The sequence below is a fragment of the Podarcis melisellensis genome, assembly GCF_964234715.1.
Source record: "Podarcis melisellensis genome assembly, chromosome: 13".
NCBI classification, from domain to species: domain Eukaryota; kingdom Metazoa; phylum Chordata; class Lepidosauria; order Squamata; family Lacertidae; genus Podarcis; species Podarcis melisellensis.
The window spans coordinates 5,511,563-5,537,358 of NC_138545.1; the positions used below are offsets into that span (position 1 = coordinate 5,511,563).

The 25,796-nt window shown below is 49.3% G+C and overlaps 1 protein-coding gene across 1 annotated transcript in view; it reads right to left on the minus strand.

Moving 5' to 3' along the window:
- Positions 1 to 1,289: 1,289 nt before the first annotated feature.
- Positions 1,290 to 25,796, minus strand: part of LOC309355719 (polyunsaturated fatty acid lipoxygenase ALOX15B-like) — a 45,387-nt gene continuing 20,880 nt past the window's right edge. Inside the window, exons 4-14 of the mRNA XM_081886799.1 lie at positions 24,626 to 24,748; positions 22,228 to 22,331; positions 14,810 to 14,982; positions 13,330 to 13,473; positions 10,995 to 11,198; positions 9,211 to 9,297; positions 7,317 to 7,486; positions 6,479 to 6,600; positions 4,650 to 4,750; positions 3,338 to 3,508; positions 1,290 to 1,683 (exon numbers count right to left, since the gene is read on the minus strand). Of these exons, the coding sequence (XP_081742925.1) occupies positions 1,504 to 1,683; positions 3,338 to 3,508; positions 4,650 to 4,750; positions 6,479 to 6,600; positions 7,317 to 7,486; positions 9,211 to 9,297; positions 10,995 to 11,198; positions 13,330 to 13,473; positions 14,810 to 14,982; positions 22,228 to 22,331; positions 24,626 to 24,748 (1,579 nt within the window). The 3' untranslated portion in view covers positions 1,290 to 1,503. The remainder of the gene's footprint in view (positions 1,684 to 3,337; positions 3,509 to 4,649; positions 4,751 to 6,478; positions 6,601 to 7,316; positions 7,487 to 9,210; positions 9,298 to 10,994; positions 11,199 to 13,329; positions 13,474 to 14,809; positions 14,983 to 22,227; positions 22,332 to 24,625; positions 24,749 to 25,796) is intronic.

Consider the following 25,796-nt stretch of genomic DNA (forward strand, 5'->3'; position numbering starts at 1 on the left):
TGATTGTAAGGGAAGAAAAGAAATATAAATGTCATTTCTTTATGGGAGCCTTTTGTGTAGAATATTCAAATTACGGATTGTATCCTTTGAACAATTTTGTGTACGTCATTAATTCTTTTCCTTCTCTTTATTATTGTATTTTTAAAATTTTTTATTTGCTTTTCTTCTTTTCTTTTTGTGTATTCAGGTGTAATTTTTAATTTATTCTTTCTCTGTCATTTTCAAAAATGCAATGATTTTTTTAAAGAAGTGTTTTCTGTCTTGACCTGAAAGCAGTTGATTCGCAATCCAGCATCCACAAGCTCTTACTGGGTGGGGAGTTATTGTTTTGTTTTGTTTTTGCATTTTGCATTTTTATGTTGTGAACTGCCCCGTGGTCTTCAGATGAAGGGCAATATACATATTTAACAAATAAAAATAATAATATTTTGAAGTCTTACTGGAATCAAAGGGACACAAAGCCCGCAACGGGTTTAAACTACGTACGCTTGAAAATTGAGTTTTTGTTTGAAAAATCCGCTAAGGTGCAAAGCTATCTGGATTGACATACTTTCCCTTCACAGCCTGAAATGGGTTTGGGTTGCTGTTTTTTTTGGTGTGTGTGTGTTTTCATGACCTCCCCATGCATTTTTGTCTAAACATCTCTAACCACCACCCCCCACTGCCACATGGAAAGAAAACACAGCTCTGCGTTCGAATCACGCTGCCAAGCGGCAACCTGGCTGTCTGCAAGTGGTTCTTCCCTCTCCAAACCCCTGATCCCTTTACGGCACGAGGGAAAGGAAGGGTATGAAATGATACAGGAAATGTAACGTGCAGGAGAAGCTTCAGCTGGGCTCGCCTCCGCAAGGAAGAGCGCAGCCGCTGCAATTTCCAGACTAGTCTTAAAGGGCAGCCCCATGCAGAGCGCATTACAGTAGTCCAGACTTGAGCTTGCACGAGAACATAGGAAGCTGCCTTCTGCAGAGCCGGACCGTTGGTCCACCTAGATCACTTCTGCCTACACTGGCTGGCAGCAGTCAGACGCCAGAGATTAAACTGATACGTCCTGCACAGAATCATAGAATTGGAAGAGATTCCCAAAGGTCATCTGCCTACAATTCTGTGATTCTAAGGAGCAGCCCCAAACTGCACCCCTGCTCCTCCAGGGAGGATGGCGCCCCAATCAGAACAGGCACTTTATATTTTGTGGATCTTTTTTTTAAAGGGTTCTGTGAATCTTCAAGTTGCATGCTGCCAGCCTGAGCCTGCCTGCTGCAGAGGTCCTGCCCTGTGTTTACAATCGCACTCAAAGAAATCTCTAGCGATGGGGGGCTGCGCTTTTGTTTCTCCATAAACTCAAAAGCAGCCTTACCCCAACCGGGCGCCCTCCGGACGTTTTGGACTTGGGGGCTGGTGGGAGTTGTAGTATCGAGCACCCGGAGGGCGCCGGGTTGAGGAAGGCTGCACCGCAGCAGAGTCAGTGTGGTCTGGAAGCACACGCTGCGCTGCAAAACCCGGCTTCTATATACACGTGCTGTTCTCGATGTTGTCTGGGCAGAGGTAGGTGTACGGAAACTTCATCGACTTGTTCCTGCTCTTGATTTCTTCGGAAATGTGCGCCAGGCGCTCTTGAAAAGCCGTTATGAGCTGCTTCGGTTCCTCCTCGACAAAGTGCTCGTCGTCGTATTGCCCCAGAGGTCTCTGCAAACAGGAACAGAGAAAGAGATGCAGGGTCATTTTAGTTTATTACCAGACGTCCAGGACAGATCGTGAAGCTGAGGCTCCAATACTTTGGCCACCTCACGAGAAGACTCCCTGGAAAAGACCCTGATGTTGGGCAAGATGGAGGGCACAAGGAGAAGGGGATGACGGAGGACGAGATGGTGGGACAGTGTTCTCGAAGCTACCAGCATGAGTTTGACCAAACTGCGGGAGGAAGTGGAAGACAGGAGGGCCTGGTGTGCTCTGGTCCAGGGGGTCACGAAGAGTCGGACATGACTAAACGACTACACAACAACAACACCGGACGTCCCCGTTTCCCGGGGACGGTCCCTGGATATACAAATCTGTCCCCGGACAAAATCCGTCCCCGGATTTCATTTAATGTCCCCGGATTTATATTTTAAGTGTTGTAGATTTTTTAGTAGGGAACGAACGTTGAATGAACAGTATAAAGAGGTGTGGGATATAGCTATTCATGATCAATATGCAGGAGAAATGATTTTGAGGAGACATGGAAGGTAAACAACTATTTTACTTCTAAAAGACAACTGAAGGCGGCCCTGTTTAGGGAGGTTTTTAACGTCTGATGCTGTATTGTTTTTAATATTCGGTTGGAAGCCGCCCAGAGTGGCTGGGGAAACCCAGCCAGATGGGCAGGGTGTAAATAAATTATTATTATTATTATTATTATTATTATTATTATTATTATTATTATTATTTTTGCAGAATTTGTACTGTTAAAATGGAAAGGGGTCAAACCATCGCAAGAGGTGTTGAAATTTTGGGAGGTTGGATAATTACAATGGTCACAGTGGCGGGATGCGCATATTTTTATTCTTATTTATTTATGATTATTACTTTGTCAAAATAAAAGGGTGTGTGTGAAGAGGGTGGAGCAGAGACAGACAAAGGGAAGCGGTCTCAGGTTTCTTGGGACTTAGGGAGCTGTGGGAAGGAGCAGACCTTCAGTCCTTACAACTGCCTCATTGGGGCAAAGAGTTGCTGTGCTCACTAGGCCTGGTCTCCTGAGCTTTGAGTCAAGTGAGCTCACTTCACTGGTGCCATGTGATTTATTGCTGACCTGGTGGCTTAGGCTGAGACATAGCTGTCAACTTACTACTACTACTACTACTAATAATAATTTATTATTTGTACCCTGCCCATCTGGCTGGGTTTCCCCAGCCACTCTGGGCGGCTTCCACAGAGACAAAAAATACACTAAAATGTCACACATTAAAAACTTCCCTGAACAGGGCTGCCTTCAGATGTCTTTTAAAAAGAAGATAGCTGCTTAATTCCTTCACATCTGATGGGAGGGCGTTCCACAGGGCGGGCGCCACTACTGAGAAGGCCCTCTGCCTGCTTCCCTGTAACTTGGCTTCTCGCAATGAGGGAACCGCCAGAAGGCCCTCGGAGCTGGACCTCAGCGTCCGGGCAGAACGATGGGGGTGGAGACGCTCCTTCAGGTCTACAGGACCAAGGCCGTTCAGGGCTTTCAAGGTCAGCACCAACACTTTGAATTGTGCTCGGAAACGTACTGGAAGCCAATGCAGATCTCTCAGGACCGGTGTTATGTGGTCCCGGTGGGCACTCCCAGTCACTAGTCTGGCTGCCGCATTCTGGACATTCTTACCATGTCAAAATTCTCGTTCCGCAAGACCCAGATGACGGCGAGGACTTGGCTGGTGGTGTTCATCTCGGGGATGGTGTCCAGGTACTCCTTCAGCGTCACTGGGGCTTTAACGTCCGGCGGAGGTTTCCTCATGGACGATGGCAAGTTGGGCATGAAGGCACCCATTTCAAACTGCAGCCCAGGGGAGGACAGAAGAAAGTTAAACAGAGTCTGCAATCTCAGCGCATATCTATTGATTTAAAAGCAGAAGAACATAACACTCCTCCTTTCGGTTGTTGTTTCGTTTTACTATCTCCAAAGATCAGAAAGGATCTTTTTGGGCAGGCAGCCAGAAAATTGCATTGGGTTGTTTTTTTGCATTTTGCAAAAGTCGAATGGCAGTGGAACAGAAGCACCGCTGTGACAAGCACATTTCGGAGCTGGAAAGATGAGAAGACTACGAAGGAGGACTGGCAGATGAAATCATTGGACAATGCAGAGATGGCAAGACTGACTGGGAAAATCAGAAATCAGGAAGATAGAACTTCAGTAGAGAATGGGGCAAACATAGAATGTACTTAAAAGAAGACTAAACACTTGAACTCTCTGGCGGGCTTTAAATAACTCTTGCAATCACACAAAGACTTTGGATAGAACGGAGGGTTGTAATTTGGATCAACTTATAATATGTAGTTGATAAAGTTATTTAACTTTGCCAACAAAGGTCCGTATAGTTCAAGCTATGGTTTTCCCAGTAGTGATGTATGGAAGTGAGAGCTGGACCATAAAGAAGGCTGATCGCCGAAGAATGGATGCTTTTGAGTTCTGGTGCTGGAGGAGACTCTGGAGAGTCCCATGGACTGCAAGAAGATCAAACCTCTCCATTCTGAAGGAAATCAGCCCTGAGTGCTCACTGGAAGGACAGATCCTGAAGCTGAGGCTCCAAGACTTTGGCCACCTCATGAGAAGACTCCCTGGAAAAGACCCTGATGTTGGGAAAGATGGAGGGCACAAGGAGAAGGGGACAACAGAGGACAAGATGGTGGGACAGTGTTCTCGAAGCTACCAGCATGAGTTTGACCAAACCAGGGGGTCACGAAGAGGCGGACACGACTAAACAACAAAGTTATTTAAAGAACCCGCAGATGGAAGTCCAAAGTTTCGGAAGAATCTCGTGTTCAATTCTAATATTTCTAAGAGTTTTATTTGTGTGAATGAACTTGTGAAACCAAAAAAAGAGACGAGAGTGTTTCAGAATGGGAATCAGCGCCTTCAGACATTCCTGACACAGATATTCCCTGCTCAGCCAAGGAAGAAAAGCAGATTCACTTACCTGCCCAGTGTTTACGGCTGCGTGGTGGGCTGAGCAGGTGAAGATCGCCATGGTCAGAAACTTGATGAGTTCCGGAACAGAGCGGATGGAGGAAGGGATGCCTGGAGGGAAGCGAGAGGACAAGTCCTTTACAGCAGGTATCTTCAACCAAACAGAGAATCATAGAGCTGTAGCGTTGGAAGGCGACCGTGAGAGCTAGCGAGTCCAAGCCATCTTTTGCCCAAACCCACCAGCCTGGGATTTAACCCAACCACACATCTTGGGCCCCATTTTTTTCTTTTTTTATTAATGTTCTTATGTCACATATGTATACACTATCATATTACATTACAGGGCATATTATGGTATAATTTCCAACATGTATACAAAGTTTATATATCAAATTATGTACCTAAATAAAGAAAAAGAAAAAACAAAGACAATGCTATTTCAAAATAGCTCCAGCGCTGTTGGCGTTACAGAACTTCAGTAGGGAAAAGGACAGAGACAAAACTAGAATCCGCCTGCTGTTGGCTCTGGCGCCATCTAGTGTTGGACTCCCTGGCTTCCATCCAAGAGGGAAAGCTCAACAACTCTGGTTTCCTTTAAAAACAACAAAACATTTGGCTGCCCGCCCCCAAACAAAAATCTCGTCACTCCAAGTCCCTCAGCTTCTCCTTCTGCCCCCCATGAACTGGAGGAAAGGGCCTAGGAACCTGATCTACAGCTTTAACTGCCAGGGGTCTAGAGACTCTGCTGTTACACACTGTAATAAACAAAAATCTGCCCTTATTCCCTTATGGGACACACAAGAGCCCTTATAGAGTCCTTTGCAGGTTCTCCATCAGTCGGAGAAAATAACTGAGGCCAACCAGAGAATATTGAGGAGCAAAGCAGTAAGCCTGATCTTTATTGATCTGTTGCAACAGGGTGCTTCCCTCACACGCAGAAAAGGAGGAGGAACCCGAACCAAGGTGTGCCTGCCCTTATATAGACATTTTAAATTGCCAGCCCTGGAGTCCAAGACCAGCCCCAGACACATCATACCTACATCACACGAAGGGCGGTCTACAACAGAAATCTGAGCGCGTTGTTTACCTCCTGTCTGGCAAGTTACCTGTTAATGCTTACTTGATTGGATACCCTGGGGAGCCTGGCTAGTATTTTGTAATGATAAATACTTAGTTCCTGAGCCAGGTCAGAATAGGCTCACCCTATTCATACACAGACATACCCTTAAGACAGGATTTGTGAAGGAAAAGACAATGGGGAGGTTTTCCCATTTTCCTTGACCTTGTAGAGAAATCATTTGGTCAGTTTGGGAGTCAAAATGGTTCCAGGGCTGTTTTCCTGTGCTGCTTCAGACATGTGGTTTATATATTTATGTACGTGTTTGCTTGGTACATTTATGAACATTTATTATATATAAGACCTTAATTTTTTAATTGCAACACCCTTCAAGTACCCCCAATCTAACTGCAGCTTCCTTTGTGCGTTTTCACACTGTGACTTGCGTTGGGGCTCAGACGTGGCTGAAGAGCATAATAAAACAGGTGTGCGTGCTAAATGCACATTCCTGCGGGTTGGACTAGATGACTCTGGGTGTCCCTTCCAACTCAACAATTCTGTGATTCCATGAAATGGTGCATCGCAGCTGATTGCACACCAGAGGCATTGTTAGCCGTGCGGCAGAGTTATGTTTTGCGCTCCTCCGCCAAGTTAAGGGGCCTGAGGGAAAGCGGATACTTTTTATAGCCTTCCCCAAGTGTGACGGGCTCTCTAAACAAGTCCTGAAGGAAGGAAAACAGCGGGCAGAACAGAAGCAGCAGGAAATGGGTTTGGCGGAGTACCTGACGACCGCTTGGACAGAAAGCCCTTTGTGAAGATGTCGCAGATCCAGGCCTGAAGCTCGTAATCTCTCTGGACAGACAAGTTGCTTTTGTAGTACAGTTCCACGATGCCAGAGACAAAGCTGCGGGGAAAATGAGAAGTTAGGCCGGCTCCCCAGGCAGACTGTGTGCGGAATAGTAGCTCTGTGAGGCATAAACTATAACAACAACAAACAACAACAACAATTTATTTATATCCCACCCATCTGGCTGGGTTTCCCCAGCCACTCTGGGTGGCTCCCAACAGAATATTAAAAACACGATAAAACATCAAACATTAAAAACTTCCCTAAATGGGGCTGCCTTCAGATGTCTTCTAAAAGTCAGGTCGTTGTTTATTTCCTTGACGTCTGATGGGAGGGCGTTCTACAGATTGGGTGCCACTACCGAGAAGGCCCTCTGCCTGGTTCCCTGTAACCTCACTTCTCACAGGGAGGGAACCACCAGAAGGCCCTCGGAGCTGGACCTCAAGGCCGTTTAGGGTTTTAAAAGTCAGCAACAATACTTTGAATTGTGCTCGGAAATGTCCTGGGAGCCAGTGTAGGTCTTTCAGGACAGGTGTTACATGGTCTTGGTGGGAATCCCCAGGATTCATGTCTGTGTCTGTGCACTACATGGGCTTTGATGCCTTGCTCTTGAGTAGCAGCTCTCCCCACCCCATACATGGCGGCAAACCACTCTGGAAACTGGGAGCAGAGTTTGAGATCAGGCGTGCAGAGGCAGGTGGCCATTGGGCTGATGTATGAAGAAGACTCCAGCCATTCCGCTGAAAGCACCCAGCGAATCCTGTTTCTCTTACCTCTCGATGGCATCCCATATCTTCAGCCCGTCGTCCCTGTAGTAGTAATCAGCAAGCGAGCCGACTCCTCGGGCCTCAATGTCCTCAGGGAGGCACAGATCCGTGTAGGTCAGGTTGTCCAGGCACTTTTTAAGAAGCACAGCTAACCCTCGGCGCCCGGTTGCTATGGCCTGCGGCGGAAAACGGGTGGGGGGAGAGACCACTCAGCACACTCCCAAATGAGGCACATTGAATTCTGCCCCAGCTGAAGTTTCCAAACTATCTTCAGAGGTAGCCCCGTGTATAATCTAACACTTGCCAGTGCTGATCTATATGTATAGACTTGGAAACAATTGCTATAATTTAGGTACCTTTGGTCATATGTGGTGGAAGTGTCAGGTAACAAAAACTTTCTGGGAGATGGTATATAATGAAATGAAAAAATTGTTTAAAATAACATTTGCTTAAAAAAAAACACCAAAAGCTTTCTTATTAGGAATTATAGGTACCGAGATCCCATAGGACCAGAAAAGACTGTTCATGTACGCGACAACAGCCGCACGGATGTTATTTGCCCAGAGATGGAAGGAAGAAACAATCTTGACCAAGAATGGCAAACCAAGTAGATGGATTATGCTGAAATGGCAAAATTAACTGGGAATCTCACGAACCAAGAGGACAAGAACTTTAAAAAAGAATGGGAATTTTAAAATAATTTATTCAGGAGACCATTGCAAACAGATGAAAACATTAGGAGGATTTTAACTGCGGATTTTTAACTGCGGGAGGCAGTGGAAGACAGGAGTGCCTGGCGTACTCTGGTCCATGGGGTCACAAATGGTCGGATACGACTAAACAACAACAACAAATGTAGCAAAAACTATGGACAATTTAGATGGATAAAAAAATGTATATTATGGACTGATTGATATTAGGACCCATGGAGGGGGTGGGGGGGGTAGTCGTGAGATTCAGAGTAATCTCTTTATACAGATTTTTAATTGATTTTGTTATAAATTTATATTTTTAAAAAAACCAAATAAAAACTACTTTGCAAAAAAGAGAGAGGAAAGAATTGCTATAATTTAAATTGGGTTGTGGGACGCGGGTGGCGCTGTGGGTTAAACCACAGAGCCTAGGACTTGCCGATCAGAAGGTCGGCGGTTCGAATCCCCGCGACGGGGTGAGCTCCCGTTGCTCGGTCCCTGCTCCTGCCCACCTAGCAGTTCAAAAGCACGTCAAAGTGCAAGTAGATAAATAGGTACCACTCCAGCGGGAAGGTAAACGCCGTTTCCGTGCGCTCCTCTGGTTCGCTGGCCACATGACCCGGAAGCTGTATGCCGGCTCCCTTGGCCAATAAAGCGAGATGAACGCCGCAACCCCACAGTCGGTCACGACTGGACCTAATGGTCGGGGGTCCCTTTACCTTTTACTAAATTGGGTTGTACCCTGTTAACTTGTACTCAGAGCCACATCCACTGAAACGAACAGGCTTAAGCTAGATATACCTATCGGCTTCTGAGAAAGACTAACCTGGGATCTATCCCCAATGCATATAAATCTGGCAGGGAGGCCTATGGCTCAACCCACTCACTCCCTTGGGAGGAAACTTCAAATCTCCCCATTGAATCTCCTCCTTTGGGTTCTGCATCCTTAAACCAAACTGGGCAGCCTTCAAAAGCAGGGCGCTTCCAGAACAGAAAACTGCCCTCAGAGCTCTGCAAAACAGAGAGGAACCCCCAGAAAAGACTCCCCAAGTCAGCTGTGAATCACCCTGCGGTCGAATGGGTAGGATGTGGAAGAACAGAGATCACCGTGTGTCCTGGGGCCTGAAGAGCTGGCTCAGCGCGGAAGGCATTCCACGGTAGGGTCACCAAGCATTCCTCCAAGGGTGCCCCAGGAGTCTCCCACTTACCTTGTCAAAGGTACCTCCTTGGCTGATAAGGTAGGTTCTGGCCAGCACGTTGATATGGATGGAATAACGGAGGTGAGGAATCAGGAGCTGGAGTGGAGTGGAAAGGGAACACGTGTAATAATAATAATAATAATAATAATAATAATAATTTATTATTTGTACCCCGCCCATCTGGCTGGGTCCCCCTAGCCACTCTGGGCGGCTTCCACAGAGACTAAAATGTCACACATTAAAAACTTCCCTGAACGGGGCTGCCTTCAGATGTCTTCTGAATGTCAGGTAGTTGTTTATCGCTTTGCTGGAAGGGCGTTCCACAGGGCGGGCGCCACCACCGAGAAGGCCCTCTGCCTGGTTCCCTGTAGCTTTGCTTCTCGCAATGAGGGAACTGCTAGAAGGCCATTGGCGCTGGACCTCAGTGTCCAGGCAAAATGATGGGGGTGGAGACGCTCCTTCAGGTATACTGGGCCTTTGAGGCTGTTTAGAGCTTTAAAGGTCAACACCAACGCTTTGAATTGTGCTCGGAAACGTACTGGGAGCCAATGTAGGTCTTTCAAGACTGGTGTTATATGGTCTCGGCAGCCTCTCCCAATCACCGGTCTAGCTGCTGCATTCTGGATTAATTGCAGTTTCCGGATCACCTTCAAAGGTAGCCCCATGTAGAGCGCATTGCAGTAGTCCAAGCAGGAGATAACTAGAGCATGCAGCGCTCTGGCAAGACAGTCCGCGGGCAGGTAGGGTCTCATCCTGCATACCAGATGGAGCTGATAAACAGCTGCCCTGGACACAGAATTGACCTGCACCTCCATGGACAGCTGTGAGTCCAAAATGACTCCCAGGCTGCGCATCTGGTCCTTCAGGGGCACAGTTGCCCCATTCAGGACCAGGGAGTCCTCCACACTGCCCACCTCCTGTCCCTAAAAAACGTGTAAGGATGGGGGGGGGGGATGTCAGAGACAAAGGTCTTGTAACTGAAGTCATAGCATGCTCTCCCCCAATTCTCTCCTTCGCAGCCCCTCCACCCCACCCCTCTCGAGTCCAATCCCTGACAACGGCCCTTTCCCTCTCCATGAATTAGCCCGGTCCTCTTTTAAAGCCTTCTAGATTGTTGGCCTTGACTACCTCCTGCAGGAACAAGTCCCACAGTTTAACTATTCATTGCATCAAGAAGGACTTTTTATTTGTCCCCAATCTTCTAAATTTCAGCTTCACGAGATACCCACAATTTCTTTTTTCATATATATAAGAGGGGGCAAAGTTTTCTTTCAAAGCCATCCAGGCTGGTGGCATCGCTGCCTCCTCTGAGAGAGGCAGCCTTTCCCCCCAGACACGGTTTGTTTCCTTTAAAAGATAAAAGAGGATGTTGAAAACATCCCTCCCCGTAAAGGTAAAGGGACCCCTGACCGTTAGGTCCAGTCGTGGCCGACTCTGGGGTTGCGGCGCTCATCTTGCTTTATCGGCCGAGGGAGCCGGCGTACAGCTTCCGGGTCATGTGGCCAGCAGGACTAAGCCGCTTCTGGCAAACCAGAGCAGCGCACGGAAACACCGTTTACCTTCCTGCCGGAGCGGTACCTATTTATCTACTTGCACTTTGACGTGCTTTCGAGCTGCTAGGTTGGCAGGAGCAGGGACCGAGCAACGGGAGCTCACCCCGTCGCGGGGATTCAAACCGCCGATCTTTTGATCGGCAAGTCCTAGGCTCTGTGGTTTAACCCACAGCGCCACCCGCACCCCTATATCCCTGGCCGCTAAATGCCTCAAACTCAACCCCCTCTGGGTTCTCTCACCTTGTACAGGGGGTGACACATGGGCAGCTGCCTCAGTGTTGACACCGCAAAGACTTCTGCCATCAGGTGTCCACGGAGCAGGTGGGTGTTCACCTCGTGGATGTGGAATTCGGAGTTCCGCACCCAGGTCTTGGCTAAGGTCCAGATCCACTCTTCGTCGGTGGGTAAGAAAATGGGACTTTGGGGACCTGGGCGCTGGCTCAGCTGGAAGAGGAAATCACAATAGAATAAAAGATGCAACGGCAAAGGGAGGTGTCTTCAGACTGTCTAGAACAGGGGTTAGCACACTCTTTCAGCAGGGGGCCGGTCTACTGTCCTTCAGACCTTGTGGGGGGCCGGACTATATTTTGAAGGGGGGAAAATGAACGAATTCCTATGCCCCACAAATAACCCAGAGATGCAATTTAAATAAAAGGACACATTCTTCTCAAATAAAAACACACTGATTCCCGGACCGTCCGCAGGCCGGATTTAGAAGGTGATCGGGCCAGATCTGGCCCCCGGGTCTTATGTTGCCTAACCCTGGTCTAGAAGGCAGACTGTCCCATGGCTCATCTAGTTGCACTGGCTCCCGGTGGAGTGGAGTATAGGGTCAGGTTCAAGGTGCTGGTCTTGACCTTTAAAGCCCTTTATAGCTTAGGGGCCTCATATCTATGGGACCGCCTCTCCTGTTATGCCCCACAGAGGACCTTAAGGTCCATGAATAGCCATAGTTTAGAGGTCCCGGGCCCCAAGGAAGTCAGACTATCCTCCACCAGGGCCAGGGCCTTCTCAGTGATGGCTCCGACCTGGTGGAATGCTCTGTCCCATGAGATCAGGGCCCTGCAGGATTTAACCTCCTTCTGTCAGGCCTGTAAGACAGAGCTATTCCGCCTGGCCTTTAATTTGAATCCAGCCTGATCTTTTATTTCCTTTCTCTTCCCTTCCCCTCCCCTTTTATGAAGATCACCCGCTCTGAGACCCCACAGCTAATTCTCCCCTGGCCTCCTCCCTGGCCCAAGTAGGACCAATTCAGACAGCTAGCCCTGGGGATTATCTGATTGATTTTTGATTTTTGAATTTTATTGTTATTCATGTTTTTATAGCGTATTTTATGCTGCTTTAATAATTAAGTGTTTTAACGTGTTTTAAATTTGTTGTTAGCCGCCCTGAGCCCGGTTTTTGAACTGGGAAGAGCGGGGTATAAATAAAAATTTATTATTATTATCATTATTATTATTATTATTATTATTATTCGGCACCAGCATGGCTGCGGGAGTTGCTGGAAGGAGGTGAACAAGGCTACATCGAACTGTCTTAGGGACTGCATTCCGGATTTGTGTAGGGTTTACACCTTGTGTGCTAAGAATCTACCGCCTCCTTGGCCTCATCGAATATCTATCTATCTATCTATCTATCTATCTATCTATCTATCGTCTATCTATTATGTACTGAGTTGAATAGGATCCAAAATGCAGCAGTCTAATTGGTCCTATAACAATAGGATTCAGAATGCAGCAGTCTGATTGGTCCTAGAACAATAGGATTCAGAATGCAGCAGTCTGATTGGTCCTAGAACAATAGGATCCAGAATGCAGCAGTCTGATTGGTCCTAGAACAATGCAGCTGTATGATTGGTCTGCAGGAGCCACCCAATCCAGCTCCAGGTAGAAGTGAATCCACAACCTGATTGGCCTACAGGAGAATTCCGGAATTAGCCAATCACGTGCAGCCCATTGTGTAAATAATGTATATAAAGCAGATACTTTGGAGGAACTTTCATTCCTCCTCACCACTATGAGCTGAATAAAGAGCATGAAATCCACTCTCGACTCCGAGTATATTTCATTCTCTCTCTCTCTCTCTCTCTCTCTCTCTCTCTCTCTCTCTCTCTCTCTCTCTCTCTCTCTACCTATCTATTGGTTTTCACATATCACATTACAATACAGATGTACCAAAACCAACACCATTTCCTCCCCATTCCCCCATACATTTACATTCCTATTTCCTCAATCCATCATATTATTTTTTTCTCCTTCCTCCCACTTCCTTCTGTCCCCACTCAATTTCCTCCACACTATACAATTTACAATAATCTTTGCATTCTACAACCTTCTCAAATCATCTGTATATTCTTATCACCTTTCCTTGCTGATTTTCCTTCCATCCAGTACTTCACATTTTAATCTAGGCATATTAGCACATCTATTTTTTTCGAGCAGTATTTTGCCATATATTCATCAAAACAATCTCATGGAATATCTTTCGACTTCCCTTAAGTGAGGGGAACCTCCTAGCTTGTTTGGAATCCTCCAGCTGAATTTTTGCCTGTTTTATTTTGTTTTTAAATCGTTACCTGGATGGCTAAAGGAATGACTTCTCCAGAAGGCTTTTGGTGAAGCAAACACAGAGGGGCAGCAATGTATTGCTCTTTGCCGTTCACAAGGATGGTAGGGATACCCTCCAGCAACTTGTAATCTGCTAGGTAGATGGTTCCTTTCTGAAAAACAGAGTTGGAGCGGGTTGGAGAAGGGAGGAAAGTTTGAATCCCATCTGATGTCAGCCCAGCCCAGCATTTTGGACTAAAGTTGCCATCACATTTGTCATGTACTGAGTTGAATAGGATCCAAAATGCAGCAGTCTAATTGGTCCTAGAACAATAGGGTCCAGAATGCAGCAGTATGATTGGTCCTAGAACAATAGGATTCAGAATGCAGCAGTCTGATTGGTCCTAAAACAATAGGGTCCAGAATGCAGCAGTCTGATTGGTCCTAGAACAATAGGATTCAGAATGCAGCAGTCTGGTTGGCCCTAGAACAATAGGATTCAGAATGCAGCAGTCTGATTGGTCCTAGAACAATAGGATTCAGAATGCAGCAGTCTGATTGGTCCTAGAACAATAGGATTCAGAATGCAGCAGTCTGATTGGTCCTAAAACAATAGGATCCAAAATGCAGCAGTCTGATTGGTCCTAGAACAATAGGATCCAAAATGCAGCAGTCTGATTGGTCCTAGAACAATAGGATTCAGAATGCAGCAGTCTGATTGGTCCTAGAACAATGCAGCAGTATGATTGGTCCACAGGAGCCACCCAATCCAGCTCCAGGTGGAAATGAATCCGTAACCTGATTGGCCTAAAGGTGAATCCTGGAATTAGCCAATCACATGGGGCCCATTCTGTAAATAATGTATATAAAGCAGATATTCTGGGGGAACCTCCATTCCTCCTTACCACTATGAGCTGAATAAAGAGCATGAAATCCACTCTCGAAGCTGAGTATATTTCAATACTCCTCTGGTGAAGGCAGCATTTTTGGTTCTTTAGAGCTATTTTGGTTAACTGCTTTGGATACTATTACTAGAGAGGTGGGCTATGGATATTTTAGACATATATATGTATAGACAAGGGACGCGGGTGGTGCTGTGGGTTAAACCACAGAGCCTAGGATTTGCCGATCAGAAGGTCAGCGGTTCAAATCCCCGCAACGGGGTGAGGTCCCGTTGCTGGGTCCCTGCTCCTGCCAACCTAGCAGTTCGAAAGCACACCAGTGCAAGTAGATAAACAGGCACCGCTCCGGCGGGAAGGTAAAGGCGTTTCCGTGCGCTGCTCTAGTTCGCCAGAAGTGGCTTAGTCATGCTGGCCACATGACCCGGAAGCTGTATGCTGGTTCCCTCGGCCAGTAAATCGAGATGAGCGCCGCAACCCCAGAGTTGGTCACGACTGGACCTATTGGTCAGGGGTCCATTTACCCTTTGCCTTTATGCATAGAGAAGGGGACACACACATACACGAATGTGGCTCTGAGATATAGCCAATAAGGAGAGCAATGAACAACCTCCAACTCTTCCTTGAGGGTAGTGGATTCTCCCAAAGGCCCGGCCACCATCTCCTGGGTCACAGGGAAGTTTTCTGGGATCTTGGTGCATTTCCGGATCAACACAGGGTTGATTCCGTTCAGATATTGGTAGCCGAAGAAATCGTCATCTTTCCAGTGCCTGAACACATACTCTGGAGAAGCGAAGAAGGAGAGACACAGATCATTGAAAGCCTTGTGGAAAAGAAGCGCTTTTGCCTAGAATAGTAATAATAATAATAATAATAATAATAATAATAATGTCAGGGTTTCTGGGAGAGAGGAGGAGATGACAGAGGAGACGGAGAGCGAGTGGGAGGAGGGGCAGAAGGATGAGGAAGAAGATGACGGAATTCTGAGGGAATCCACGAGTCTGAGCAGCGAGTCAGAGGATTCTCAAAAGGGGGTTACCTTAATCAAGCAAAGGGGAGGAGAAGGGAGAAGCGGAGAGGAGCCCAGTGGAAGACAGAGGAAGCAAGAGACGTCTCAGCCGGAACGGAGTAAAGGGGGTGGAGTCGTCAGCCTCTCGGAGGGAGCAGGATTAGGAGAGAACAGAGAGAGGGGGTTGGAGCAGGGTGTTCAGCCGGAAAGGGTGGAGAGCAGAGCAGGGGGTGGTGTAGCGGTCGAAAGAAAGGTCAGCAGCAACGTACGCGCGCCAAGTTCAAACGTAGAGGCGCGCGGAAGTGGAGAGAGCTCAGGGGAGGAGCCCGGCCCTAAAGCCAGAAAGAGGGGGGAAGAGGCGGCAGAGGATTCAGCCTCAGGCGAGTCACGGAGAGAGGGAACCCAGGGGGGCAGGAAGACCCTGCGGAAAAGAAAGGAGAGGAAGAGGTGGTCTAGAGCCAGGCTATTAAGTTGGTGCGGAAGAGGGGAGGAGTCAGAGGGGACTTCAGCGGTCTAACGTGGCAGACGTACGGCCACAATGCTGAACTGTATGAGAAGCAGAAATCTTCAATAAACTTTTCCTGTAAATAAGCTGCAACGGAGTGGGGTCTCTTGTGAGCTGGGACCAGTCCTGGGTGGCCGTGACAGTAAGTCCCCTCTCCGAAAGCAAAAATTTTTTTTTGCGAAGCTCACGAACGGGAGCAGCCATGAGCGCTGAGGAGCAGCTGGTTGCATTGCGGAATCAGGTTACCGCTCTCACATCGGCAGTCATTGCTTCGCAGAAGAAGAATGACGACTTGGAGAAGACGTGCCAGGATTTGCAGGCAAGGTGGGAGCGCGCGGACAAGGCGGGGGCCCCAGGATCCAGAGCGGAGGGCATTGCGCTTGGACGGAGGGGGGGTGCCCTAGTTCCGCATTTTAATGGCAACTTGCAAGACTATCCCAATTTCAGAGCGGACGTTGTATATGCACTGCACTTACTCCGTCACGATTTTAAAGATGAGGAGGAGAGAGTGGGGTTCATTGTTTCGCACCTGCATGGGGAGGCCAGGGCTTGGCTACGCAATTTGTGGCGCGAAGATGGACCGGCCCGTCGCGATTCAACTGCGTTCATCAAAGCGATGGATTCTTGTTTTCAATCCTCTGTGGATGTGGACATTGCGCGCCGTCAAATGCACGGGCTGAGGCAGGGGAAAGCGACTGTGCGCCAATACCACTCTAAATTTTTTGCATTGCTCACCGCCTTAGATTGGCCAAAGGACAGTAAACCGGTCAGAGATCTTTTTTGGGAGGGATTGAGCCCCCCCATCAAGGATGAGATCGCTAGGGGGGACAGACCCCAGACCCTAGAAGACGTGGTGCAACGGGCTTTAGCTCTTGGAATTCGACATGAGGGGCGTCCGTGGCACGAGGAGGACGGGCCCCAAGCGCGTGCGCAAGCAAGGACTCTCCCTTTTGTGCACAGGGACTTCAGCCGTGCGCACCCCTCGCCAATGGGGAAGGACAGAGAGGAGCCAATGGAGATTGGTGGTGCTAGGGCTCAGAAGCCATCCCAGAGCCCTGTCCCTGGTGCAGCCAAAGCGAAGCCTCCTAGAGGAACCAGGAAGTGTTACATCTGTGACAGTGCGCACCATATGGCGAAAGAGTGCCCCCAGAGGCTCCAGAAGCACACTGCAGCGCTGGCAACTGTAACAGCAGAGGTGCAACCAGGGGAGCAGCTTCAGGGAAACGACAGTGCCTGGCTGGAAGCAGAGCTACTGGGGCTCAGCCAGGCGGATCTGTAGACAAGCCCCCAGCATCACTGCAGAGCTTGGACCCTTTGCCTCCCAAACCGGCAGTTCTGCTCACAGCAACACTCCAGTTGCCTGATGGGAGACTCCTCGAGGTTCCAATAACGATCGATTCGGGAAGCAACGCCGACTTCATGGGACTGCAGTTCGTTAAGCAGCACAACATGGCGCTCCTGCCTGCAACGACGCCTCTGAACGTGGTCACGGTGGACGGCAGGAAGTTGCTGGGGGGGCAAGTGGTGCAGCAAACCCCTCCCATGATGATGCAGATTGGCAACCATCGAGAGCTTATTAGTTTCAATGTCACCCACTTATCGGACACACCCATCGTGTTAGGCATGAGTTGGCTGGAGAGGCACAGTCCCGCGGTTGCGTGGTACCAGAGGCAGATCAACTTTTGTTCATCGTATTGTGCTCAGCATTGCTTTCAGACCGATCAGGGGGGAGAAGCTGAGCGGCCATTGCATCTGGGTATGGTGCAAACAGTGCCTCACAAGTACCAGGAATTCTTGGAGGTTTTCTGTGAGAAGGAAGCTGACAAGTTGCCGCCTCATAGACCTTACGACTGCGCGATTGATTTAGTGCCAGGGGCGCAATTGCCTGCTGCCAAGCTGTACTCCATGTCGGAGGACGAAATGCAAGAGCTTCGGGAGTTCATAGACCATAACCTCAAGCGAGGTTTCATCCAGGAATCTAAAGCAGCGGGAGGCAGCCCTGTTTTCTTTGTGAAGAAGAAGGACACGCCCCAAAAAAGGCTTATAGTGGATTACAGGTTCATCAACAGCTTGACTAAGCCCAAAGCTTTCCCCATGCCCAAGATTGACGACCTTTTAGCGACCGTCAGGAGGGGCAAGATTTTCACCAAGCTGGACCTACGTGGAGCTTACAATCTCATCCGCATCCGGAAAGGAGATGAGTGGAAGACCGCCATGTTCACCCCTCTGGGCACGTACGAATACAGAGTCATGCCTTTCGGCCTCCAAAATGGCAGCCACGTTTTTCAAGCATTTATGCACCACGTGCTAGCAGGTCTCCTCTACAAAAAGTGTGTCTGCTTTCTCGACGATATCCTGATTTTCTCGGAATCGCCGGAGGATCACGATAAGGACGTGAGGGAGGTCCTGCAGAGGCTGAAGGAACACAGGCTGTACGCCAAGTTGGAAAAGTGCCAGTTTGATGTCAGAGAGGTTGATTTCCTTGGCTACAAGTTGTCCGACGAGGGACTGGCCATGGACAGGGCTAAGGTTCAAGCGCTGTTGGACTGGAAAAGCCCTCGAAATCGGAAAGAGGTCCAGAGGTTCATCGGCTTTGCCAATTTTTACCGCAAGTTTATTAAAGGTTTTGCGAACGCGACGGCGGCGATCACTGACACCCTCAGTTCCAAGAAGAAGAAGTTCGTCTGGACCGAACAAGCGGAGCGGTCCTTCCGGACGCTTAAAGGTCTTTTCGCCTCCGAAGAGCAGCTGCTCCACGTGAATCCCGGCAGACCCATGCGGGTAGAGACCGATGCGTCAGATAGAGCGGTTGGGGCCGTTCTTTTGCAAGAGGATTCACAAGGCAACTGGCGACCGGGTGCGTTCTACTCCCGGAAGCTCAGCAAGACGGAGCGCAATTATACCATATGGGACAGGGAGTTGTTGGCCATTCATGCAGCTTTCAAAGCGTGGCGACACTTCTTAATAGGAGCCAAGCACACGGTGCAGGTCCGCACGGATCACAAGAACTTAGAGTATTGGCGGACGGCTAAGTTGCAGACCCAGCGACACATGCGCTGGGCGGAGTTCTTTGCGGACTTCGACTTCAAAATAGAATACATCCCAGGAGACTCCAATGTTATTGCAGACGCGCTGTCCCGAAAGCCGCAATACTTGGAGGAAGCAGCTCCAATCGCAGCAAAGCACATTTTCGCACCGCAGGCGTGGACGTGCGCTACCATCGCAGTCGACCTGGACGCGGTGCGACGCGCGTTGCAAAGGGATCAGTTTGCACAGTCTAAGATGGAGGAGCTACGCGGAGGGTCGCGACACAACGATGAGTTTCAATTACAAGATGGACTTTTGACTCGTAAGGGTGCCCTTTACGTGCCCACCGACGATCTTCGAGCCAAGGTTCTGCAACAGTTGCATGACGCCCCTAGTGCAGGCCATTTCGGCAAAGAGAAGACGATGGAGTTGGTGGCTAGAGACTTTTGGTGGCCCCAGATGAGAGGAGAGGTGGCGGACTACGTCGCCAGGTGTGATATCTGCCAGAGGTCCAAACCAGTGCACCGGAAGCAGGCGGGATTGCTAGAACCGCTGGAGACACCGCAGCAACCATGGGAGAGGGTAGCGTTGGACTTTGTTACAGACCTGCCCAGCTCCAGAGGTAAGACGGCGGTGTTAGTGGTGGTGGACTTGTTCACCAAGATGGCGCACTTCATCCCTTGTGCCAAGGTGGCGACGGCAGAACAGACCGCAAAGCTCTTCATCGATCACGTCTTCAGAGTGCATGGACTTCCGCAGTCCGTCTTGTCCGACAGGGGGCGCCAGTTTGTTTCCACTTTCTGGCGAAAGCTTCTGGGCATCTTGCACGTCAAAATCAACCTGACATCGGCGAGGCATCCACAAACCAACGGTCAAGCGGAGAGGGTCAACGCGATCATGCAGCAGTACCTGCGGTGCTACGCCAACCAGCGACCTGCGGCGTGGGTGGACTATCTGCCGATGGCTGAATTCGCCTACAACAACACGAAACACGCTTCCACCGGGGTGACGCCTTTCTTCGCGAACAATGGCCGTCATCCCAGAACCTTCCCGAGATTTGCGGCACCAGGAGGGGGGGGGCCTCAAGATGCCGACCAGTTTGCAGCGGAGTTGCAAGAGGTGCACGAGGAGCTGCGGAGACATTTGGAGCTGGCAAAACAGGCGTATAAGGTGCAGGCCGATAAGCACAGGAGGGCGGGAGAGGACATCCAGGTTGGGGACTGGGTGTGGTTAGCAGCCCACGCGATGCCGGCCAGGTCATTGGCCAAGAAGAAGTTAGGACACAGGCAGCTAGGGCCATATCAAGTTGAGGCTAAGATCAATCCGGTGGCTTTTCGTCTAGCCCTTCCGGAAGGTTCCAGGGTGCACCCGGTCTTTCATAGGTCGGTGCTCACTCCCTACAAAACCCCACACAGGTTTCAAGAGTCAGGAGCACCCCCAGAGCCACGTAGGAGGGCGCCTGAGAGGGGGGAATCGCCAAGACCAGAACCTCTTAACGAGGTCACAGAGATACTGGACTCGAGATGGGGGGAGGAGGGAGTTGAATATTTTCTCGCCAGGGAGGGCACACCAGCCGCTGCTAATAGTTGGGTGCCAGGCTACGAGTTAGACGAACCCCTTTTGAAAGAAGAGTTCCATGCACTTTTCCCACATAGACCCATGCCAGCTGAGTACTTTGATGACTGGCTTTTCACACCCACATTGTCAGATAGCACGTTCAGGGGTTTCTCTTCCCCCGAGGAAAGGACACCAGAATCAAGCCCGCCCAGGGGATCGTGCTCGGGGGTGGACACGGAAACCCCTTATTGGTGGGAGGAGCAGCCAGAGGAGGAATGGCGTAAGAGGTGGCTGATAGGTCCTTGGCGGGCAGCACCGGAGGAAGTAGCGATGGAAGCAGAGACTGAGAAGCATTTGGGGGAAGAACCCGACTTCGAATACACTTACACGGAACTGCCAGCAGAGAACATTGACGTAGACGACCTGTATCCTGAGCCTACCCCCGAAGAGCCGCAGTTTCCACAACCGGTCCCCGGCGAGCGGGAGGGGGGAAGGGGGGGCTTCGAGGGGGGGATGGATGTCAGGGTTTCTGGGAGAGAGGAGGAGATGACAGAGGAGACGGAGAGCGAGTGGGAGGAGGGGCAGAAGGATGAGGAAGAAGATGACGGAATTCTGAGGGAATCCACGAGTCTGAGCAGCGAGTCAGAGGATTCTCAAAAGGGGGTTACCTTAATCAAGCAAAGGGGAGGAGAAGGGAGAAGCGGAGAGGAGCCCAGTGGAAGACAGAGGAAGCAAGAGACGTCTCAGCCGGAACGGAGTAAAGGGGGTGGAGTCGTCAGCCTCTCGGAGGGAGCAGGATTAGGAGAGAACAGAGAGAGGGGGTTGGAGCAGGGTGTTCAGCCGGAAAGGGTGGAGAGCAGAGCAGGGGGTGGTGTAGCGGTCGAAAGAAAGGTCAGCAGCAACGTACGCGCGCCAAGTTCAAACGTAGAGGCGCGCGGAAGTGGAGAGAGCTCAGGGGAGGAGCCCGGCCCTAAAGCCAGAAAGAGGGGGGAAGAGGCGGCAGAGGATTCAGCCTCAGGCGAGTCACGGAGAGAGGGAACCCAGGGGGGCAGGAAGACCCTGCGGAAAAGAAAGGAGAGGAAGAGGTGGTCTAGAGCCAGGCTATTAAGTTGGTGCGGAAGAGGGGAGGAGTCAGAGGGGACTTCAGCGGTCTAACGTGGCAGACGTACGGCCACAATGCTGAACTGTATGAGAAGCAGAAATCTTCAATAAACTTTTCCTGTAAATAAGCTGCAACGGAGTGGGGTCTCTTGTGAGCTGGGACCAGTCCTGGGTGGCCGTGACAAATAATAATAATAATAATAACAACCACCTGCTCATTCTGGACGGTTTCCAACAGAATACAAAAACACAGAAAAACATCTGACATTAGAAACTTCCCTAAACAGGGCTGCCTTCAGGTGTGTATGGAAGGTTGTATAATTGTTTATCTCCTTGACATCTGATGGGAGGGTGTTCCACAAGGTGGGCGCCACCACCGAGAAGGCCCTCTGCCTGGTTCCCTGTAGCTTCACTTCTTGCAGGGAGGGAACCGCCAGAAGGCCCTCGGAGCTGGACCTTAGGGGGCTGAACGATGGGGGTGGAGTCGCTCCTTCAGGCACACTGGGCCAAGGCCATTTAGGGCTTTCAAGGTCAGCACCAACACATTGAATTGTGCTCGGAAATGTACTCGGAGCCAATATAGATCTCTTAAGACCTGTGTTGTACACATCCTGTCACCAGTCCAGCTGCCACATTCTAGATTAATTGTAGTTCCCGAGTCACTCTCCTAAAGCTCATCAATGATGCTGCCAGGCGAGCCAGCTTGGGGAGAGCATTCCACAAATGGGGAGCCATCACCAAAAAGGCCTGTTCTCATATTGTCACCCTCCAGACCTCTCATGGAAAGGGTTTGCTTTGAAGAGAGGCAGCTTCCTCAGCCCTCACTGACCTGTTTCAGGCGTGTGGTAGAACCAGAAGACCTTCCGGATGTCCTCAAGCTTCTCCCAAGAGTAAGGTTTGTCCAGGAAGCCCTTCATTTTGGCCTCAAACAGCCTGAGGAGGAGATGCAGAAAGAGAACTTATAAAGGAAGAGGCATGCCATTACAGAGGAGGAGGAGGAGCATCTGCCCTTGAGCAAAGTCAGACCATAGTGTTGCCAACTCTGGCTGGCAGCTGCTGTCCAAGGTCTTGTGCAAAGGGAGGCAGCTGAACAGACCAAAGAAAGGCTTTCTTCACATCTTGCATTGTTCAACTAGGGAACTCATTGCCACAAGAAACAGCGATGCCCACCAACTTCATACCTTCCAAGCGCCCTGGGAGAAAACAGGACATCCCGTTTTTTCTCACGAGATCTTGGCAGCCATTTTGGGTGCTGTGATCTAGCGTGCCCTTGCGCTGCGCTGTTGCCCCAAAAAGTACCTTATCAGGGTGAGAGCAAGGCACAGGTCATGGGACTCGTTTGGGAACACGAACCGGAAGATGAGCGTCCCAGTTTTGAATGGGGAAAAGTTTGAAAGTATGTAAGTTGCATTGTTGGAAAACAATCTCCAGGGGTCTTGAGGGTCAAAGCCGATAGGGTTTGGAGTGTAACCACACTTGGAGGGTCACACATCCCACTCCTCCCGAAATGAATAGGTTATATTATGTAACATTTGTACGCAGCTTTTTCAACAACCAAGCCGAGGTCCAAGTATCTCACAGAGCCTTAAAGAAATCAAAACAACCAGCCTAAGACTGAATCCATATTTTTGACTAGCAGGGGAGATAAAAACTTCCGTTGCGGAAGTGATCTCCAGCTTAAGAAGTGCTCACAGGTTCATACAACAAGAAATAATATTTACAATAGACTGGACCCCATTACGTTTCTTTAAAAAAGGGCTATCTATGGTATCTAACTGTTGGAGATGCAATAGGGACAAGGCTTCTCTAAAACATAAGTTTTTTCATTGTTCTATATTGAAAGATTTTCGGCAGAAGTTCTAGTTACAGGTAGGTAGCCATGTTGGTCTGCCGTAGTCGAAACAAAATTAAAAAAATCATTCCAGTAGCACCTTAGAGACCAACTAAGTTTGTTATTGGTATGAGCTTTCGTGTGCATGCACACTTCTTCAGATACTTTTGGTAGAAGGTAACTGAAACTGAAACAGGGACATGGGTAGTGCTGTGGGTTAAACCACAGAGCCTAGGATTTGCCAATCAGAAGGTTGGCGGTTCGAATCCCCGCCACGGGGTGAGCTCCCGTTGCTCGGTCCCTGCTCCTGCCAACCTAGCAATTTGAAAGCACGTCAAAGTGCAAGTAGATAAATAGGCACCACTCCGGCGGGAAGGTAAACGGCGTTTCCGTGCGCTGCTCTGGTTCGCCAGAAGCGGCTTAGTCATGCTGGCCACATGACCCGGAAGCTGGACGCCGGCTCCCTTGGCCAATAAAGCGAGATGAACGCCACAACCCCAGAGTCGGCCACAACTGGACCTAATGGTCAGGGGTCCCCTTTACCTTTACCTTTAACTGAAACTATCAACAGAACTGTATGGAACAACCATACATTTACAGAGCAAAATATCCTCTTGAACTATATACCCAGCACGTGGAACCTTACAAAAAGACAATACGAGTGGACTCTCTGTGCTTTCACCACAGCAAAAAGACTGAAACTGATGAACTGGAAAAAATAAAATGCGCCTCCCTTCTACGATTGGATTGAAGACGTATACAAGCTCGCAACATATGAACAACTTGCATTTAATGCAGACTTGCCACTCTTACAAATAGTGTAATAGGTTGAGATCTGGTGAAGTACAATAACAACCTTGTAAAATATAGTTTCCCTCCCTTCCTTTATTTTCCCTTCTACATGGGTTTCTCCTTTTCTTTTTCTCTCTTTTATTTACGTCTCGCCATGTTTAGGGCATGGGACGCAGGTGGTGCTGTGGGTTAAACCACTGAGCCTGGGGCTTGCCAATCAGAAGGTCGGCGGTTCGAATCCCCGTGATGGGGTGAACTCACGTTGTTCCGTCCCTGCTCCTGCCAACCTTGCAGTTCGAAAGCACATCAAACTGCAAGTAGATAAATAGGTACCACTCCGGCGGGAAGGTAAACGGCGTTTCCGTGCGCTGCTCTGGTTTGCCAGAAGCGGCTTAGTCATGCTGGCCACATGACCCAGAATCTGTACGCCGGCTCCCTCGGCCAGTAAAGTAAAATGAGCACCGCAACCCCAGTCCAGTCACGACTGGACCTAATGGTCAGGGGTCCCTTTACCTTTATGTTTAGGGCGCATATAATTATGTACTTTTTGAACTTTCAATAAAGGAAAGAAAGAAAAAAAAAAGGCAGGTTATGCAAGACTTACGCGAGGGTCCCACGCCCGAAAAAGGCAGTGGTTTTGGGGAAAGAGTACTGGATATTGTACTCCATCGTCATGTCTGTATCGATATTGGCACAATATGGAGTTCCCGGGATGTATTCCTTCCACCTGTGTAGATAAATTGATAAGAGAGAGGGAGAACGAATGAACGATGGACAGGCAGTCCTGTGAACGGTGTTTGCCAATGAGAAATTCCTACAGAATGCCGTGAGGCAGAGATGCATTTTAAATAAAAGCACACATTCTACTCATGTACAGGTCCTGTATACCTGAAGGAGCGTCTCCACCCACATTCTTCAGCCCGGACCCTGAAGTCCAGCTCTGAGGGCCTTCTGGCGGTTCCCTCATTGTGAGAAGTAAGATTACAGGGAACCAGGCAGAGGGCCTTCTCGGTAGTGGCGCCTGCCCTGTGGAACGCCCTCCCAGCAGATGTCAAGGCAGTAAACAACTATTTTACTTTTAAAAGACAACTGAAGGCGGCCCTCTTTAGGGAAGTTTTTAATGTCTAATGCTGTATTGTTTTTAATATTCAGTTGGAAGCCGCCCAGAGTGGCTGGGGAAACCCAGCCAGATGGGCGGGGTATAAATAAGAAATTATTATCATAATATTATTATCATGTAAAAACATGCTGATTCCTGGACCATCCTCCGGCCGGATTGAGAAGGCAATTGGGCCGCATCCTGCCCCCGGGCCTTAGTTGGCCCACCCATGGTCTTGCCTTTTGAGGTTGCCCATTTGCTTTGCACCTCTGCCGTTCCTGTGGCTCATAGGAGGAAACCCTGGGGCGTTCTAATAAATGTAAGTCCAGCGTTATGTGGTTTCAAGTCCCCTGAGGGTCTAATGGTGCAGATTAGGGCAAAAGATGTAGAGGAAAGGATTTGGACGACTGCTTTAAGCTACTACACCTGTCCCAGTCTCCTGCCCAAGGATGAGGGCAAGTGCCCTTCCTTGTATGTCAAATAGCCAGGCTTTATTCCAGGGCAGGCTCAGCAACGAGTGAAGAGCAGGAAAAAGCCCAGAGATGCAGCAAGGATCAAAGCACGAGGAGAGGAGCTTCAAGGTTCAGGGACAAGGCCAGGGATACAGATCAGAAGCTGGGAGCAGCTGAGACGGCACAGGAGTGTGAAGTTTTTCCGAAAATCAGCCCTCCCTGCC